Source organism: Rattus rattus, chromosome 4, assembly GCF_011064425.1.
Source record: "Rattus rattus isolate New Zealand chromosome 4, Rrattus_CSIRO_v1, whole genome shotgun sequence".
Lineage (NCBI taxonomy): Eukaryota > Metazoa > Chordata > Mammalia > Rodentia > Muridae > Rattus > Rattus rattus.
Window position 1 is genome coordinate 27,077,569 of NC_046157.1, and position 18,698 is coordinate 27,096,266.

An 18,698-nucleotide genomic window follows, 5' to 3' on the forward strand; every position below is an offset into this window, starting at 1 on the left:
ATTCTGTCGCACTATAGAGTCGGGAGTTGGCACATAGTAAGCCCTGTCTCTCCCGCATCATTCTCCCTAGCTGAAAGAGCCTCCGGGAAGATTTAGAGGCAAATGCGGAATATTAATGAGAAGTATGAAATATCCCCTAAAACCTGAATTCCATCAGTATACTTAAATTACAGGAAGAAGCCAGAGTATGGGAATGTGCAAGTGAGAGACTTACCTATGTTAGACCCCAGGGTTCAAATAAAACTAGTTGCTATTAGTTAACAGCATGTATCAGCTAAGTTTGGTGGGCTCATCAAATTTTGGAGAAGATGGTATGATAGCAAGAAGAAGGATGAAGAAATGGACTACAGATAAAACTATATCGTTCCAAGAAACATATTGCCAGGGAGACTTTTTTCCTGTGGCATCCCTGTTACAGAAATACAATCCATGAGGGAAAAGATGAATTAGTGTTTCCTCAAATAAATTTTCCAGATGCTTGACTGAAGCTGGTAAAGAACTGTATGATAGATAAGGGAGAGAAAACTGCCACTGACTGCTGTCATTCCATCTATCATTAGCCAAAGGGAGAAGAACCAGAACCAAGAAAGGCTCCATAACTTCTGTAATCTGTTCTAGTCCTTTTCCCTAAGAAGACATCACCTTGGTATTGGGTTTTCTAGCAGTGGAGAAGACCCCATGTGGAGGGCTACCACTGGTGTTGGCTCTCTGCTCTTGCTTTAATAATTTAAAAAATGAGCTATATTCATAATTTCACTAATATCAGTCTTTGATATTTTAACAGGAAGAACAAATAAGCAGTTTATTGGAGATAAGGTTCCATAGGCACGGAAATTCCTGTTCTGTAACTGTGAGCGATTAACCTTGAGAAATATGTGTGTATTTATACCCTCTGTGATGTTTACCGTTTTTCCCCTTTAGAGCGTGTTTTACCCACAGTCCCCCACCCTATTCAAGGTCAGTATGATTTTTATCACTGTAGTTGTGTTCCTGGGTCATTCTCCAACACCTAATGTGTGAAAAACACAAAAGGAAGAAACCATATTCTCAAAATTCACATTTATTCGAAGCTACTTTTTCCCCATAAACACTGCAAAGCAAGACATTCTGTTACCACAACAACAGCAGGCTGACAGGTGTGCCACTGCCTTAACTTCAAGTCAGTCAGCTACCCAGACAGGGAATACTGTATTTTCAATATACATTTACTGTAGATCACCAAGAGCTCCCATATTGGAACAGAGATATACCCTAGCTCCCTAGGCCACAAAATTGCACATTAATGATCCCACTGACCATCCTAAACACAAAGGTTTAAAGGCTCTGAACTTACCGTCATTGTTGTACAATGTATTTTCCCAAAGAATAAACACAATTCAGTTATATGAACACTACTTTGCCTTAACTATGGGTGAACCTGTGTGTTCTACCTTTTAATCATACATAATTTAAAAAACACAAATAACAATTTATAAAACAGCCACTCTGAGTTCTTCTCATAAAACTTTCTACAGACCCAAATTAAATTTTTTGCCTCCTACACCACATTGAGATGCAAAGTCACAGCCACGACTTTCTAGCTTAAGGGTATTTAAAGGCAAATTGGCAAATAAAATTAAAATAATACAAAAAAAAATTGAAATGAAACCAACCTACCATTGAAATTAAATCTCAGAAAAGTGATTCGCAAAGAACACTCAGAGACGTGAGGAAAAAATGGAAACTAGGCCATGCGGGGCCTAGTTTGGAAAAAAATAAATCCAATTAAAGAAGATTATTATACACACTATAAGAAAAATGTGCTCAGAATTATAGGAAGAAACACTGCTGTTTTATAAATTTGAAGATGGCTCATGTTTCATTAACTTATCCAAGCTAAAGTTCTGACCAGAATTGGATGGACATCTTCAAAGTGCCAAGGATGGAATTTTGCATATGTATACAGTCACATATATGCAAACTTGCCTTAATTATATTTACAATGAGTCGCAGAAGGTTTCTAGGGATAGCAAGACAGCTTAATAAATTTTGAGAGCAGCCTAGACTATTTTAGTATAAAACTTAAAACTCTGTTGAATAAAATAACTTCCCTAAAGCATTAATAAAATCTGTTCCTTAACCATGGCCACTAAAAATAAAACTGTTAAAGTGTGCCTGGTTTTCAGTCTTGACATGAAGCGTGACATTCAGGGGAAAAAAACATATTCCATCTTGAATTCCTGACATGCCACAATTATTTTAAGACATTTAACTTCTAGTGTTGCTACAGAAATCGACACCACTTTATCGGGATGGCATATTGCAAATATCTTGATAAGGAAGACACACACAGAGGCATCGCATCTGGCCTAGTTGGTCGCCTTTGCAAAGAGGTCGTGCCCTGTTCAAGATGAGCTTTGCACAAGGTATAAAGATGACGCTGAGAGTCTCTGTGACAGCAGCTCTGCAGCCACAAACTCAAATATTTATCTGATCGAGCATTGTGGCGGAACAAAGTGAAGCCAGACGCTGTTCACAAAGGACAGCTACAGAATGTTGGAGAGCAGTTTCATTGAGGGTCCGACCTCATTCAATTCTGTGGAACTTTGTTTCCCACACACTCAATTGTTGATTGGAGAATGACCCTCATTTGATTTTGCGCTGTACGTACGTAGACTGTAGTTAGCTTTTCTTTTAGATAGATTTTAGAGAATCTAGTTCCCCTTACTACTAATACTTTGGGCTTTTGCTAGCAGGGATTGAAAAGCTGTTCATGGAGATATGGGAGAGCTGGTGTGAGAGGTCACTGGAAATTGTCAGTTCTCTTAAGTCCCCTGTGCTTTACAAGGATGCCACCTTCCTAGGGACCCAATCACTTTCTCCTTCTCTTTTCAATTTAGAGGGCTTCCCATGGGAAATGTACTTGCCCATGGAAAGACAAGACAATGACAGAATACTAAGCCTTTAGAGTGACAACTCAGGATCCAAATACCCATGAAAAGTATGTCTTTTTGTGGCTACCATTGTTATGTTTGGGTCCCTTATTTAATTAAATGTCATCATCTATTTGGAATCTCAACTTTCATCACCAAAGTGTTAACTATGTCTATGTCTTGTGTTTGTTGTTTGAGGCAAATGGCCTCAAAGATTTCAGAATATGATTTCCTCTAGGTGATTTAAAAGGTAAAAGGAGTCCCAAAAGCTCCTTTCTGCCCTTGTAAGGTAGAAAGGAAGACCTTCCTCTTCTACCCATAGCCTGGCCCTTTTCACCCCAGTTGCCTTGCATTAGAGACCCACCCCTCTCATCTTCCCATATCCTCAACCACTTGTGGCCCTCAGGCCATCTGGGAATGCATTCTATGTCTACAGTGATATTTCAACACAGGGATGAAACCAACGGGTAATATGTATTGCCTGGAGTCAATTAGAAATTTTACAGTGCCCTTACTTCTGTGCCAAAAACAATACAAAACACAAAAACCAAATTGCTTCCCTGCTCCTTAATTTTTAAATATATATATACGTACATACACATACATACATACACATACACACAAACACATATTTATATACAGAGAGAAAATAAGTGGTGTTCCTTCCTTGATTTGTTTCTGATAGTGGATTTTCCAATTAATTTTCATTTAGATTTATTCATTCTGAAATCAGTCCTGAATTGCATATATTTGCATAAATACCTCAACTGTCTCACTGCAGGAAAATCCACTGAATTGTAAAATGAAGGAAGAGTCAGCTGTAAATTTCGGAGGGAATTTTCTCACTTCATTGGCCTGAGGCCATTTCCAGGGCCCTCTGTGAGCCAGGGCAGTAGAGGTGTCTCCCTTTAGCAAGCTTAAATGTAACCTTTTGTCTCTCTGGAAGATGCCCTCCCACTGAGGAGCGTGGCTTCAGCATGAGGCAATGAGTTGAAATTGAAGACAAGGACACCCACCATTGTTTTGTCTTTGCAGCATCCAAGCAGAGTCTTCCAAGAGCTCTCTGGGCTCTGTCAGCCCCTCCTTCTCCAGTCCCTGCCCATATTATCATTGTTTTTACAGAACAGGAGTGAACGTGTCTCACTTTGTTTGTCTCCCATCTGATTATTTATCCCAAGTGAACAGCCTTTCCAATCGCTAATCCCATGTGGCAAGTAGATCTGGGAAATTTTGAGATTATCTTCCAGGTTCAGGCATTGCGCTGGATTTGCTCACATCTGCTTGCCACTCAGTCTCTGTTTTTCCATTGATAAAACACATTGCACATGGCTGGGTTTGCATGATTAATGCGGCTATCCAAAGCTCGCTCTGGAAACAAAACAAACTCTCCAAAACCCAACTTCAAAACCACTTTGCAATCCAACCCACAAGCAGATGAGGTTGCCCAGCTTTGCTTTCTCCCCAAAGAACACTGGTGTCCTTGTGGGCAAACCTGACATCCAAACAGCCAGAGTGAACCTGCAGTAGAGGAAGAGATAGCCTTGCCTCTTCCTGGCTCTGCCTGGAACGAGTTCTTTAAATCAGGCTCTAAGAGAATGGAAGGGAACATGGGAGGGGAAAAACTTGAATATATCTCATTCTGTAGAAATGGGTGCTTAAGCCTCACATTTTATTTTCTGAATATATCATGCTGGAAATCAAGGAGAAGCCGCCTCTCCCACATCCTCAATATAACAATTTCACCAGGTACAGCACTGGTAATATTAAGACTAACACGAATACCTAAGGTACTAACTGGTTTCTCATTTATCAATACATTTTAAGGTCTTTTGTATCTACTGTCTCATCAACTCCTATAATCAAAAGAAATTAATAATTACTTCATCCCACACGTTTTCATGACCAAAGCATACCCAAATCTAGTCTACTACATGCTGAACCTAAGCCATATATAAACCAGCATTGTAAAGGCATTCATAATGCTCATTAGATATGCACCTATCGAACAAATTGCAGTGATTCATCTAATTTGTTTCACACATTACAATACATACATATATAATAGTCACTTTATTATCCATACGTTTCTGGAAAGTCATATTTGTATGCCTGACTAATGCAGAGATTTATATGAAAGCATCAAAAAAACACAGGAGCAGAGCCGTCTGGCATCAGCACATCTAATTTCACACACTTACTCAGACCGATTTGCATACACACCTCTATTAATTATGGATAATTACTAGCATTGTTCTCTGTAATTCAGTTTTTCCAACTGTGAAATGGGAAAGAAATTGTATTTTTCATGCCTACAAGCTCAAAGTGGTATTTTAAATACTATACGAAGGAGAACCCTAGAAGAAAAGCATATTGAATTTCAAATAATCCAATCTAGCTGCATGCCCTTCCTGTGGATTTTTAGGAAGCACTATTCTGGGAGGTATGTTCATGTCCTGTGAACATGGCATTAGGGAGACGTGACTTCCTTGAGGTGTGGTTATTTTGGATCCCATGTTTTACACTAAGAAGTTTAAAGGCCAGACTATCTCAAGGCCAAAGTGAGAAAAAAAAAAAAAAAGATTTTGTCTTTATTTTTTAACTCACAGCAGAATAAGAATCTTTAAGAGAAGCCACAGAAGGTCACCAATTTCGCTGTGAGATACCCAACTAACCTTTCATCTGTCCCAAAGATATAGATCTTATTAAGGAAGATTAAAATGTTAAAACACATCTCTCCCTTCCTATTGGCTGGCAGAAGGGAGGGTCTCATTTCAACTGATAGTATTCATGCAGCCATGGTGTAACAAAGTCACAGAATTCACAGAACTACCATGGGCTACAGTTAATATACAAGAAAATAAATCAGGGTCAGAGTGTACACTTTCTTCTCTGGCTCCTTCAGATGGGATTCAAGTCTTCCCGCTGATTTTCTTTACTCGTGAGCAGCTATTACAGCCTTAGCATTAAGTGATGTGGCATCCATGAGTTACCGATAACCACGGAATGGTTTAGACCCAACTGTAACACTCGAAGTTAACCCCGTGTCCATGTCTTACCCCTCTCCACCTCTCTACGCTTAGCTTGATATGGTTCCTAAACCATTCATGTTAAAAGCTGCTAACAGGAATCGATAGGAAGTGTACACATTATTGAAACAGCCAACAGCAGATTTGTGGTGGTAAATCTCTCTGAATTTACATTTAGCTTCAAGCTAAATGACTAAAAGCCCTATAGCATGAATTTACAGGTAGGGAAATTCTAACATGTTCTCTCATCTTTTCTTATTTCTCTAGTCTGGATTTGCTTACACCATCCAGCCTTTCCTGGTCACCTCCCTTTCCTTATGCCTTGCTGTTCTATTTTGATTTCTAGAGCCAGCTGGGATTTGAAAATGAATATTTTTTTTTTTGAAAATCAGAGCTTCCACTAAATTTTAATTTGATGGAAATATTACTCTTGTATGAGCTTTATGGGGAAAAAAACCGATTCTTTCAAAGTAACAATTACATTTGGGGATTAAGTTTAAGTAATTGGCAGTCTTGTCTTTTTAATTAAAAGGAATAAAGCTGCCTAAGAAAAGCTCAGTGAGATTTGCAGTGGGAAATGCTGGCACACGGTAAGAAATGCTATCCCACACGGTAAGAAGACCGGAATCCCGAATGGACAGACGAGACTGGTATTGGTTCCTCTGCTCTTTAGAGTGCGCTCCAACAGGGCTAGCCTTAGTGTTTCTCACAAGCCATTCGACATGAAAGCACTGTGAGAGGCACAGCAGGAAGAGCTGAGGTAGGTCCTTTCTTTAGGACCTTATCTCCAGGTTGGTGAACACAGCAAAGAGGTAGAGTCCTTAAAGAAAGCACTAAGAAGTAAGCAGAGAGCGAGGGGGCTGAGCAAATGGCTCGGTGATAGCTTGCTTGCCTAGCACACGACGGGTCCTTGGTTTGATCTTCAGCATCCCCCACACCAGACAGGACACTAAGGCATCAGCATGACCCCAGACATTGACAAATGTCATAGTCTCCTTCCAAATATAAACCTTATTTTCAATTTGTTCCTAAGTCCCCTCTCCCTCTGTCATATGTGGTTCTTATTCTTGATTTTCCTTTTCTCTACATTCTTTTCAGATTCATCTTGCACTCACATATGCATATTATATCCCCCCTTGGACTCCCTTCAAATGAAACAAAAATAAAATAAAATAAAAGTCTAAAGCGTAATAGCAATCACTTCTAAACACTCAGCACTGCCGTGTAAGCACCACTGAGGCACTGTAGGGATCTAAGGGGAGGAGACAGTCGTGTCTAAAGAAGCAGGATACAAATTAACCTCAGTAACAACTTCCTCACAGAGTCTCTCTGTCCTCACGATGCCCTTTCATCATCCCAAGTTATTTGTAGGTATTAAATTCAATGAATACTTTGATGGAGAGAAGGAAGGTAAAGCACAGGCCTTACATCTCCCCCTGCACACCGCTGTGAGGAAACACACCTGCCAAGTCAGAGCACAGCATGAAATAATGAGGGTGGAATTCCAATTTAGGACGTTCATATGTGCCAGATGTATGAGGGGAGTCAGCCGACTCCTCACTAGGACTCTGCTGAGGATTGTCAGCTTATATCCACCACAGATCAGGGGAGGAGAGACCTTCCAAGCCATTTATCATGCTTTCTAATTGGACACTTGGGAGCCAAGACTGCCATCATGCACTACACTGCTCTGCTTTTCACTGACGCTAGAAGAAAACACTTCCCACACGTCTGTGACATGTGTACACACTTGACACCTACGCATCACGACCAGCATGATATATTGACTATAAGTCACAGACAACTCTCTTGCTTATCGGCACACCTTAGAAACCTTGCATTTCCAGCATGACTTCTGCAACTTCCCAAGAATCACTGGGGCAAGCATAGCGTCCTCTCAGTAGGTGGGGAGAACTCTTAAAGGCAGTTAAAGATAGCCATTGCCTGAGCTGCTCGTTCTACCCATTCCATATGCTCTAGCTCACACAGTTCCAAGTGTCCCAGCCATGTTCAATGTTGGAACTTTGTTTGACCATTGAACAGTGGTTATGTTTTAATTGTGTGTGTGTGTGTGTGTGTGTGTGTGTGTGTGTGTGTCTGTGTGTCTGTGTGTCTGTGTGTCTGTGTGTCGTTTGTGGTTTGTTTTCTTCATTACTTGGAAACAGGAATTGTTTGGACAGCAGACACTAAACGAATAACTTGCACTCTGTTGTTGATTCCCAAGCTCCCGTAACTTGGGGAACTTTCAAATTATCTCTCCCACCCCCAGAGTTCCACAACACAGGTAAGTTTGTCCCTGGGTGCTAATGAAAGCAGCTGGAACAGAGGATGGTTTCCTGGGGGCTCAAAGCTTCCATTCTGAATCCCCAGCTATGGACTTCTCTCATGACTCTCCACTTGCTCTGACTTTTGCTTTATAGTGTTCTTTTTAGAGCTCATACTTCCTCTTGCTTAAGCTACGTACTCACTAGGAACAAAAGAAAGAGCATCCCTTGATAACTGTCGGTCAAAACTCATTTTGGGCTCTAACTAAGTGACTTTGACAATGACCATTATTACGAAGATATCATTGATATACTCAAATGTTATCCTAGAATGTGTTCTGAGCTGGGCCTTTGGGGGGTAACTGTGCAGAGCAGGCCAGGAATAGCATCTATACAAGGAAGGTTCGCAGACCCCACAGATTAAGGTGATTAAGCAAACAAGGTCAGCTCTGTTAAGTGCCAAGTTAGGGCACCTGCAAGGTCAGGTAGTTTAGGTAAGTAGGTCAAGGGTGCTTCCCTAGGCAAGGGGAAACTGAACCGCAGAAGGGAAGACGGCCTAAGGAGCAGAATATCCCAGTACATACAAAAGTCTACAATCTAAGGAAAAATCTCACTGGCAGATAAAACCCATCTTATTCTTAACATCTAGGGGGAAAAAAGATTTTCCTTAAGATTCTTATTTCTGGGGGCGGGTGGAAAAAAAACAAAAGATTCTTATTTCTGTTCTTCTGAATTTTGACAAGAAGAAATGACAAAGGAAGGAAGCAAGGAAGGAAGGAAGGGAAGGAGGGAGGGAAGGAGGGAGGGAAGGAGGGAGGGGAAAAAAGAGGAAGAGAGGGAGGGAAAGGAGGGAGGGAGGAAAGGAAGGAGGGAGAGAGAGAGAGAAGGAGGGGAGGATAGAGGGAGGGAGGGAGAAGGAAGGAGTTACAAAAGGAACAATAGTGATTTATGCTTGTGTTATGAGAAATAATCTCTTGGGCTGAATGTACATGCATGGACAGTCTGCGCTTTAGGGAGTAGCACTATTCCAGGTTGATTGGGTTATACTGTCTGTTCTCTAGTTGAATGTCAGAGGAAACGACAAAGATTGTGGTAAGATTTTTGCTTTAGTTGTAGGAATGGTTAGGTTCTAAGGAAACAGTTATGTTTTTAGAAAGTTCCCCCAGAGCGTGCACAGATGCTGTACTTGGGGGTCAGTTGTAGCAGGAGTATAGAGAAGGAGTTGTAGATACAGAAACCTTGTGAGTAAGGTTTCCTAGAGATCAAGAAGAAAGTCACCAAAAAAGAGCCTGAGGCATAACTAACCTTAGCAAGGCTCGCACTGTGATGTTTAGTTCCACAGAGGCAGATGCAAGGGGAACTCAGAGCATACCAATATTTTTAAATCCCTTATCTTCTTATTTCCAGGAGCTTTTAAACCCTAGGAAATCCTACAGATTGACTTATTCTCTCTGCATTCAAATTACTTCGTTTCATGGTGTTCGAATGTTTTTGATTTTGAAACATACAAAATGAAAACTCACATTACATGGATTAAAGACGGCCTGGAATCCCTCAGGATTTTGAACCTAAAAATGTATGTTTAAATGGCTCTAGAATTCACAGTTTAGACCTTGGAAGCAGAAAGCAGGGAGTAAAACCAAAGAGAGAGAGGGGAAGAAACGAAGCCTCTAGAGATCTACCCAACCTTTGCGTTTAATCCGTTTTTAGCAATTCAAATAGATGAAGGGCAAAAAGAATCATTAAAATATATAGAATATGTATATTTTAGAACACAGATGTTAGAATCTATTTTCTGCTTTAACAACTCAGTTGAGTCAACAGCTAAGTATGATTGAGGCTGGGTAGTTACAAGGCAGTTAACTGGTCTCTGTCACAGCAGGAGACTAAGGACCAAGATGGCACCCACAGGTGCGATTTGAAACATTCCAGGGACAAGGACAGACACGTGTGCTGCCTCTTTAAAGCCTAAATCTGTTTGGCCAGGAGCCTCTCCCTGACTACTGTGTCAAGTGAGCTTGCTTTATATGTAGTTTTCTACATTACAGGCCCTGGAGAACCCTTTATTAAACTTAAGCCTTTGGGCATTCTGGAACATTTTAGTTCATTGATTATTAAAAATTAAACTTACCCAGGATGAATAAGAAACCCTCAGGATTTGGGGGAAAAAAAGCAGCCTTGATGTAGGAGTCTTACTGGAGTCCTCCATTCATATTGTTAGTACTTAACGGAATTGTATTTTCTGTAATAATCCATGAGGTAGAGCCTACAGCAGCCAGATCCTGCTCTTCCTTATAGGAACAGTCAACGGTACATCAGGCTTCTGGTCAGAAGGATCTATAGACCTGTATAAGCCTCTTCTATTGCTTTACCACCTCACACTGGGAAGCCATATCCCTTAAACATCGCCCAGACTGGCTTCTCTTTTGTTTAATTGCATGATATCCATCTACTTAATTTTAAGGGAGGTGCTCAATCACCTTAGAATAGTGAAAACAGATACCAAATAATCAGAAAATGCTTTTTTTTTTTGAAAATTTTCTACATTTACCTTTTTTTTTTAACCATGGGACATGTTTATAATTATATAAAGTCCAGGACCCCTTAAAATAGTAGAAATTAAAACATATTCTTCTCAAGTTCACAGCGAAAGCACAACGTTATGGGAGAAAAAGCACAATGTTTTAGGTGATGGTTACATAGACGTATACAAGCATCAGGACACTTCAAATACTTGATTATTATTCATGAGAATCCCTGAATTTTAAACGGAATGTATATAATATATACAGACTAATACAGGTCTAAATGTATAATCCAGACTTGAACAATCAGAGAAGCATGTAAGTTATTGGTGAACCCATGTCATCAGCCAATCACAATCCTCCTTAGGCTGTCCCTGTAGGAGCTAGAGAAGATGGTGGGCACTCAGGATAGTGTGAGTCACTTGCTTTGCCATTTTTACTGACATATGTTAAAATACTGCCCGAGAATGCATTCTACCATATGGTATACATGGCACCTTGCCTAGATTATACCTTCAAGCCCGGAGCGTGTCTTCTTTCCTTCTGCTTGAAGTATTGGCAGCCAATGGTTCTCAGCTGAGTTGCTCCTTATGCACTGCCTTCAGTCAGACACAGCAACTTGAACCAGTGAGTAACTGGTACAACAGTGGGGTTTATAGAGGCCTCCCTTCCCTTCCATCTCACCAGATACCTCTAGAGCTCATCCGGGCTTACAGTTTCTCACAGAACAGGTCAGCGTCCTCTCCAATCCCTCTTTCTTTACTCCTTTCTGTCATGCTGATATTGAGACTTCTTCCTAGGAAACTCCCTGTGTGGCCCCTGCAGCACATGCTGCCTCTATTCCTGTGAATTCGTATGTATATCATCCTGTTGCTTGCCTGTCACCCTTGTTCGCGTAGTGTCCACCATCTTACTCTCCTTGTTCCTCCTCTTCTGCAGGGTTCTCTGATGCCTGAGGGGAAGGGTTTAATGGAGGTATACCATTTATCGATGCGAGTTCCCAGGTCTCTCACTCTCTGCATAACGTCCGGCTGTGGATCTCTGTATTTGTTCCCATCTGCTGCAGTTGGAAGCTTCTGTGGTGATGGCTGAACAAGGCACTGATCTATAGCAGAATGATGTCAGGAGTCTTACTTCTGTTACATTCTTCCAATAGAACATTGATATGTAGCTTTACCCTAGATCCCAGCTATGGAGTCTTAGGATCTTGGTCACCCAAGCAGTGTTGGGTGTGGGTTCCATCTCATGCAGTGAGCCCTAAGTCAGTCACATCACACGTTTCATGCTACCATTGCAACCAGCACATCTTGCAGGCAGGGAACCGCTGTAGATCAAAGGGTTTTGTAGCTGGATTGGAGTTTATATTTCTCCTTTGGTATCATACTAAATACCATCCTGTACCCAAGATGCTTGCCTGTAGGGGGTAAAGCCTCTATGTAGGCACCACCTTGACTTCTCCATGTTCAGTGAGTTGTGTAGGTGTTGCCTTCAGCAAGGGAGCCTCGCTGTCACTTTGTGGAGAGCAGCATATAATCTTGGCAACAGCCTGGGTGGTTTGTGGGTTCCCATTGGACGCCTTTAGCCAATAGCTGAATTAGATACAAGTCATTCCCAATACTGAGAGTTCCACTTGATGACAAAAGATATCCAGCTGGACCTCTGTCTCCTCAATTATTTGGCAACTTCGCTTAGGATGCCCTCATAGATGTGTTTTAGGAAGCTTCTACTGTATTAAGTTTCCATACTACCCCGAAAATACCTTTAATGCATGATTTGTTGTCTATAGCTTTCTATTTTGGAAATAAATACAATATATCCTAATGACAGAAAAATTTTAAATTCTAAAACTACAAAAAAAAAGAATCGCATACAATCTATCTCAGACATGACATCACTGATATGATGTAAATAAACCTCTTATGTAAATATTTGTATTGTCCACATGCTCAGACTTTTCCCTTCTTCCCACCTTGTCCAAGGCTAGGGAATGTCTGTGCCTTATGCAAAGCTGCAGCAGAGGGGAGCTTTCTGCTGTCCAGCACTCCCACTGTAGCATATTCATGGTACTTTCTGGTCCTGGGCACAAGGCTTACCTTACAAAAGGTTTCCCCTGCGTTTCCTCCTGGACTCACAGTAAGGATCTTCTCACTTAAGTTGGAGAACAACTACCTTCTCCCTCCACATTGACAAATTAGTGTTTTCCCTTTTGTAGATATATTTCTTCTCTATCTTAAAAAGTTTTTTTTTTCCTTCTGTTCATCATAGGACATTTGGTTTGTGGAGATTTGATGATCCAACTAATGAGAAAAATAAACAAGTCTCAAATGTTTTGTTCACAATTTATAGCAAACTATGTCAGTGTTAATTTTAGTTGAGGTTCATTTATTCGCTCGCTGTGTCTAGGGTTATAATATTTTGGTGACTTTGCATCATTATCTCCTCCTCTAACCAGCTGCACTTCTTTCCTGCTGACAGTCACCTATACAGAGCAAAGCCCTCTGAGATATTCAAACCAGAGTGTGGGATTCCATTTCGATCAGAGTCTAGTTAAGGAATGCTGAAATTCATTCTCAAATGTTGATGCTATGGTAGGATTTTCTCAGCTGTTTGGATACTGGTTCTAATTTGTGAGAACAGCAGTATTCTTGTAACCGGGGCCCCACAACCTCAGACTAAGGGTGGAGCTCAGTCATTGGGGGCTTGCCTGGCCTGTGCGAGACCCAGGTTTGAATCCCAGCTCTGCAACAACATAGATAAACAAGAACAGTGATGGAAAAGCTAGAGATTGAGGTTCAAGTCACCTTTTGCTTTGACTTTCTCCTCTTTTGCCTAGACCCGGAATGATTCCTGATGATTCTCAGAGACCAATATTCTAGAAATATTAGGCACTAAGATTTATACAAATTGAATATCACACGTGGAGGAAGTCAAAAGCTCTAACAAGACAAACAGGAATCAGAGGGCATATCTTTTTCTGTGGCAAAAGGAAAAATAATCAAACTTGGAGACAGAAGCCGCTAATCCCTAAAGCCTCTGAGGAGAGAGAAGAAGCCCATGAGGAAGAAACTAATAACTTCCAAAGTGTGGCTTTCAAAATTGAATTAATAAAAATGTCCCTCTTTTAAGCCACTATAATAATAAAGGTTTTATTTTTTCAAAACCTTGACACACACAAAATGTCAGAGAACAAAACCCCATTGATTTCTACAAAGGAAACTTGCAAATGTTATGCTCTGAGGCCTTGGTGTCAGTAAGGGAAGGAGAGTAAGGCTGAAGCCACACCCGCCCCTCTCTTTCCCCTTTTCTCTGGCCACCTTAGTGATTTAATCCACACCTCTTACATACACTTTCAGGCAACTGGTCCTGAAAATCTCGGTCCACCGTGGACCCTGTCTACGCAGAAAATTATTCATTCTGATCCAGAAAAAAAAAAAAAAAAAAAAAAGATACCATTAAATATATGAAGTCAGCTACCAAGGTGCTATTTTCAAACCTGTAGCAAACACAGAACACTGGCCTTGCAGAAAGAATTGTGCCGCAGATAAGAACTGGTTGTTCTATCATTCATCTGTGTCAGGTAACAGATGAGATACCTATGTTCGAATAAATACCCTGGGATTAGGGCAACTGTCCATACAATGTCAAGCCCCATACTGCTGCAAGACCCTTCAGTGTAAATTAGGATAAAGGAATGCTGTGAGCTGTGGGTGGGACACAGGCTGTGGTCAAGAGCCAAGCTAGGCAAAGCTGCTTCTAATCCTTAAAGTCTTGCTGTCTGGTCACTCCCTCTGGCACCCAACCCCCACCCCTAGGAACTCAGAAAAAGCATACAGGTGACAACGTTTTCTGTGTCCAATCAAGTCTGAAAGTGCCCTCAGGTAACAAGAATGCTCCCTAACTAAAAGGAGTTTCCAGTGAAATATTTCAAAAATACCCACTTTAGGAGAGGATGAGGGGAGGGAGAAAGGATGGAGCAGGACAGGAAAAGAAGAAAAAATACAAAGGAAGAAAGGGAGAGAGAGATCACAGAGGTTAAAGGAAGAATAAGCTTCCTGACCTCTGACCTTTTCCTTCTGCTGGATACACGGGAGTTAAAAAGTCAGCATTTGACCATACCAGTGTTTGAGAATTTGCCTGACTGCAGATATGACTGTATATACTTCTAATCGACATCTCGATGCCCACCTGTTGAACATATTTTCAGAAGCAAGACCAATATGTAGGGGGAAATGTTCGAGAAAAACATAAAAGTCAGAGACTGCTGATATTTTCCTGAAGGATCCCGGGAATCCTTCCGGAAACAGTATCCCTGGCAATGCAGTTTCTGTCAAGAACGTAAACCCATCTTTCACTATAGAAAAGGATGGCGTACAGGCATTACGGATCAGATCAAAAACTTGTCTATAATAGTGGGGAGGCCTCTTTTGAAGATTAACATTTCACAACAGCTCCGTCCAACGAGACAGCAGCTGCAATCCATTTCGCTCACTGTTGCCACCTGGTGGACAGAGATGATACTTTCCGAAGGCACCGCGGAACATGTCCTAGTGTGACCACAAGATGGCAGGACATAACCGAGTTTTCAAAAAAGCTCAAAATCATGCAGATTTTCTTCCTCAGGAGACTGATCAGCCAGAATAGGATGAGTTAGAAATAGTTGTACAAACATCACAAGTCTATCACACTTTTCACGAAAGAGAATCAAAGTTAGAGCTTTAAGATCTTTCCTGTTTCACAAAGAACTCAATGTCTGGTCACAAAAGGAAAGAACATCTATAAAATCTAACTAGAAATTTAGTTTGTCTTTTAAGCACTGGTGTGTACACATTCAAGCATTTTTGCATAGTCACCTCATGGAGTTAAATGTTTGGTGGTGTTCCAAAATATTTTTTATTATAACTCTCTCTCTTTAATTGAAGAATAGCGGAGAAATGTTTGCCCAATACATTCATTCAGAATGTGCAGATTCTCACCCAGCCTGTACAGTGGGTTTCTGTGATCAATATTGACAATTGCACCCTAAATATTATGCAGCCCCCCTCCTATCTGGTTTGGTGTGCCAAGGTCTCCTAATGTTTTGCCTATCTTATCGTTAGCACACATGCAGCAGTGGCTTTTTAATTGGGGTATCTTTCTTCCACCTCGAAAATTGCACTAATAATCCTCTCTCGAAGGATTCCACCACAAGATGGTGACGACTCTGACTAAACTGTGTGCTTGGTGCAAGGAGGGCACAGTGAGTGGTGATCTAGCCCAGGGAGCAGCTGTGTCAGAGCCAGACTCATTAAACTCCTGTACAAATGTTGAAACTGGGGCATGAAAGGTTAAAGAGGGATCTCTTAGCTTAATAAGAGTCCCTGCCCTACCTGTCTACCCCGAGCATTTGCCTAAGCTGCTTCCCACAAAGTCCCTGCACCAGATTTAAAAAAGAAAGGAAAAGAAAGGAAAAGACCACAATTCTTTTCTTGAAAATGGTTTCCTCTAGGTCTAGAATTCTTTAGTGGCCTCAGAGGCTGCCTCCTAAGAAGAAATGTACTCCATGTTTCTATATTAACTTACAGTATAATGCATGTGTTGATTGGACCGTGTACAGTGTTCTTCAAATAGAAATGGGTCTGAGCGATCCTGGTGTCTCTGGGCATCCTCAGATGTTCACCATGAGCACCAGTCATCGTAACACAAGGGAACATTCAGAGTGATTCCCTCTAAAGCTAACCAGTTCAGGGAAATCCATTGTACTTATAAACTACGGAACGGCTGGCTGGTGTTAGTTTTGTTAGTCATGGGGCATGGAGACTCGTAAGCCTCAGACACTGAGACAACCATACCTTCCTTTAAAACTGCCCTCCTGATGTCAGGAAGTCTTATACTGTTTGAGAGCTTCTCCCGGAGACTGCTTGGACTGGACACATGAGGAAACATGTAAGGACAGGGATGAGTAGGTTTTCAGGAACCGTGGTGACTTCTCAGGCATGATTTCAAAGAGCCAAGCCTGGTGTGCTAAATCAGGTTCCCCGTTTTTCTGTTTCAGAAACAATGTGACCCATGTTTGTTATTTTTTTTCTCGAGTTTTAATGTGCATTCAGAATGATTGTCAGGCATTGGACTACGGTATCAGATAATAAAAGACCCGGCCCCAGACTGCATGAAGTCAGAATCCAGGGAGGATGACAGCAGTTGATGGAAGCATCAGATAAACACATTGGAAATTAAAACAAAGATGCATGTGATAGGAAATAAAAGGACCAGATGTCATCAAAAAGACCAAGAAAGGCTCCGTGCCGGAAGGGTGACTGAGACACTACTACAGAAGCCATAATACCCCCGGGGAGGGAATCTGGTTCCAGGGGGCATGAGAAGAAAGCTAGGGAGGTGGCAGTTGTTTGTGAGACTAGACAGGTAGGATTGGTGAGGAGAGGCACAAATACCCAGCTATGTATTGGGTCTCTATCTTGAAAGCCATGGTGGGGGCGGGGGGACCCTGAGGGGGTAGAAATGGGAGCAGGACTATAAGATGGGAAAGGTTCTGCGTAAAAGGCTTTCTGCGGCTGAAGGAGCCAGGTGCTTTACCTTTTCTGCAAGATCGTGTTGCTCAGCCTGCAGATCCGACCCTGCAGCCCTGATGCTCACATAGAGAAAAATATCCAGATCTTACCGCCAGCGTGGACTCCCATAGCTAACCAATCACTTAGGTGGCCCTGAAATAGAAAATGGTGCCCTATGAAAAATTTACTTATTTACTTTCAAAGGCACAGAAGTCCTCTGAATTGTTTGGAAAAGATACTTTTTTTTAAAAAAAAAAGAACTCCAGATATTTAAGCAAGCTGAACTTGTCTAACCCTGATATTTATTAACACGTGCAGTAAGTGTTTGGAGAAAATCACTGTATCTCATGGTCCGGGCTGAGTATTAGATTCAATGGGTTCACTGTGGAGGCCCTTAGGAGGAGTCAACCTGTAAGCAAATGAGTAGATCATGCCAGGAGGGGCTTTTGTGCTGCTTAGCCTAATGCTCAGTTAAAGATCGTTGAGGATCATTGAGTAGTGACTTTGGGAACTGATAGGGCAGTCCTAGGAAGGTGACTGGAGTGAATGACTGAACAGTATAGAAACCTATGGAACCATTTCTAGTTGATGATACAGCAACTGAGAAGCTTGGCGTAGGAGGTTGTTAGGTAAGGAGCTAGACACGGTGCGAATGGGAGTACGATAAGGCTGGACCTCAGACACATTCTAGGGTTGCATACAGTGCAGTCGAGACTATGTTGACACTCCATGCTGGAGCCTCTGTGCTTGTCTAATGGCAGAGCATGTAGCATGGAGAATTGGTAGCTGCCGTTCATTCTTTATTCCCACCAGTTGCTGTGCTTGCCTGTCCTTCTGTCTCTGTCAGCGGTTCCTCCTACTGGCCTGTCCCCTACCTGCCTTCTCCTGCCATTCTTCTTTTAATGGAAAGTAACAAACTACCCTTGTGTTTATGCTTAAATGGTAAAGCCTTTTTTTATTTGTTTTTGTTTTGTTAAATGTTTCTTTTTTAGAAATTGGTACCACCGTGCACTTCAAGCAAAAAGGTATGGTTCTTATTTATACAAAAAACCTTTTAGACATCAGTTAAGATTCCATAGCAATATATTGTGGTCTAACGCACCTGAGTTCGATATAGTATTGTGATCTGTGATAAAATTTTCAATAAGACAGTTGGCAGTGTTTTTCTCCCAGGCCATGAACTTTTTTATTAATAAAGGGGTCCTCACCCCTGGGAGTGCTTTTGACAGTGACTCACTTTAATATCCGTGTCGTCCCCTCTTCCATCCCTTGTGTGATTTTTCTTAAGTGTTTTTTTTTCTTTTTTTTTTTAAAGATTATTTTACTTGATGTATGTGAGTACACCATAGCTCTTTTCAGACACACCAGAAGAGGACATCAGATCCATTACAGATGGTTGTGAGCCACCATGTGGTTGCTGGGATTT

At 41.4% G+C, this 18,698-nt stretch overlaps 1 protein-coding gene across 5 annotated transcripts in view; it reads left to right on the forward strand.

Annotated features, from left to right (window-relative positions):
- The window catches only part of Lsamp (limbic system associated membrane protein), a 2,154,604-nt gene that overhangs the window by 2,127,868 nt on the left and 8,038 nt on the right, over nucleotides 1-18,698 (forward strand). For 3 of the 5 annotated variants that reach the window (XM_032899157.1, XM_032899156.1, XM_032899159.1), the window contains 2 exons: nucleotides 922-957; nucleotides 18,265-18,297. The exons of the other annotated variants lie outside the window; for them this stretch is intronic. In XM_032899157.1, the coding sequence (XP_032755048.1) occupies nucleotides 922-957; nucleotides 18,265-18,297 (69 nt within the window). The remainder of the gene's footprint in view (nucleotides 1-921; nucleotides 958-18,264; nucleotides 18,298-18,698) is intronic. 5 annotated transcript variants of the gene reach the window in all.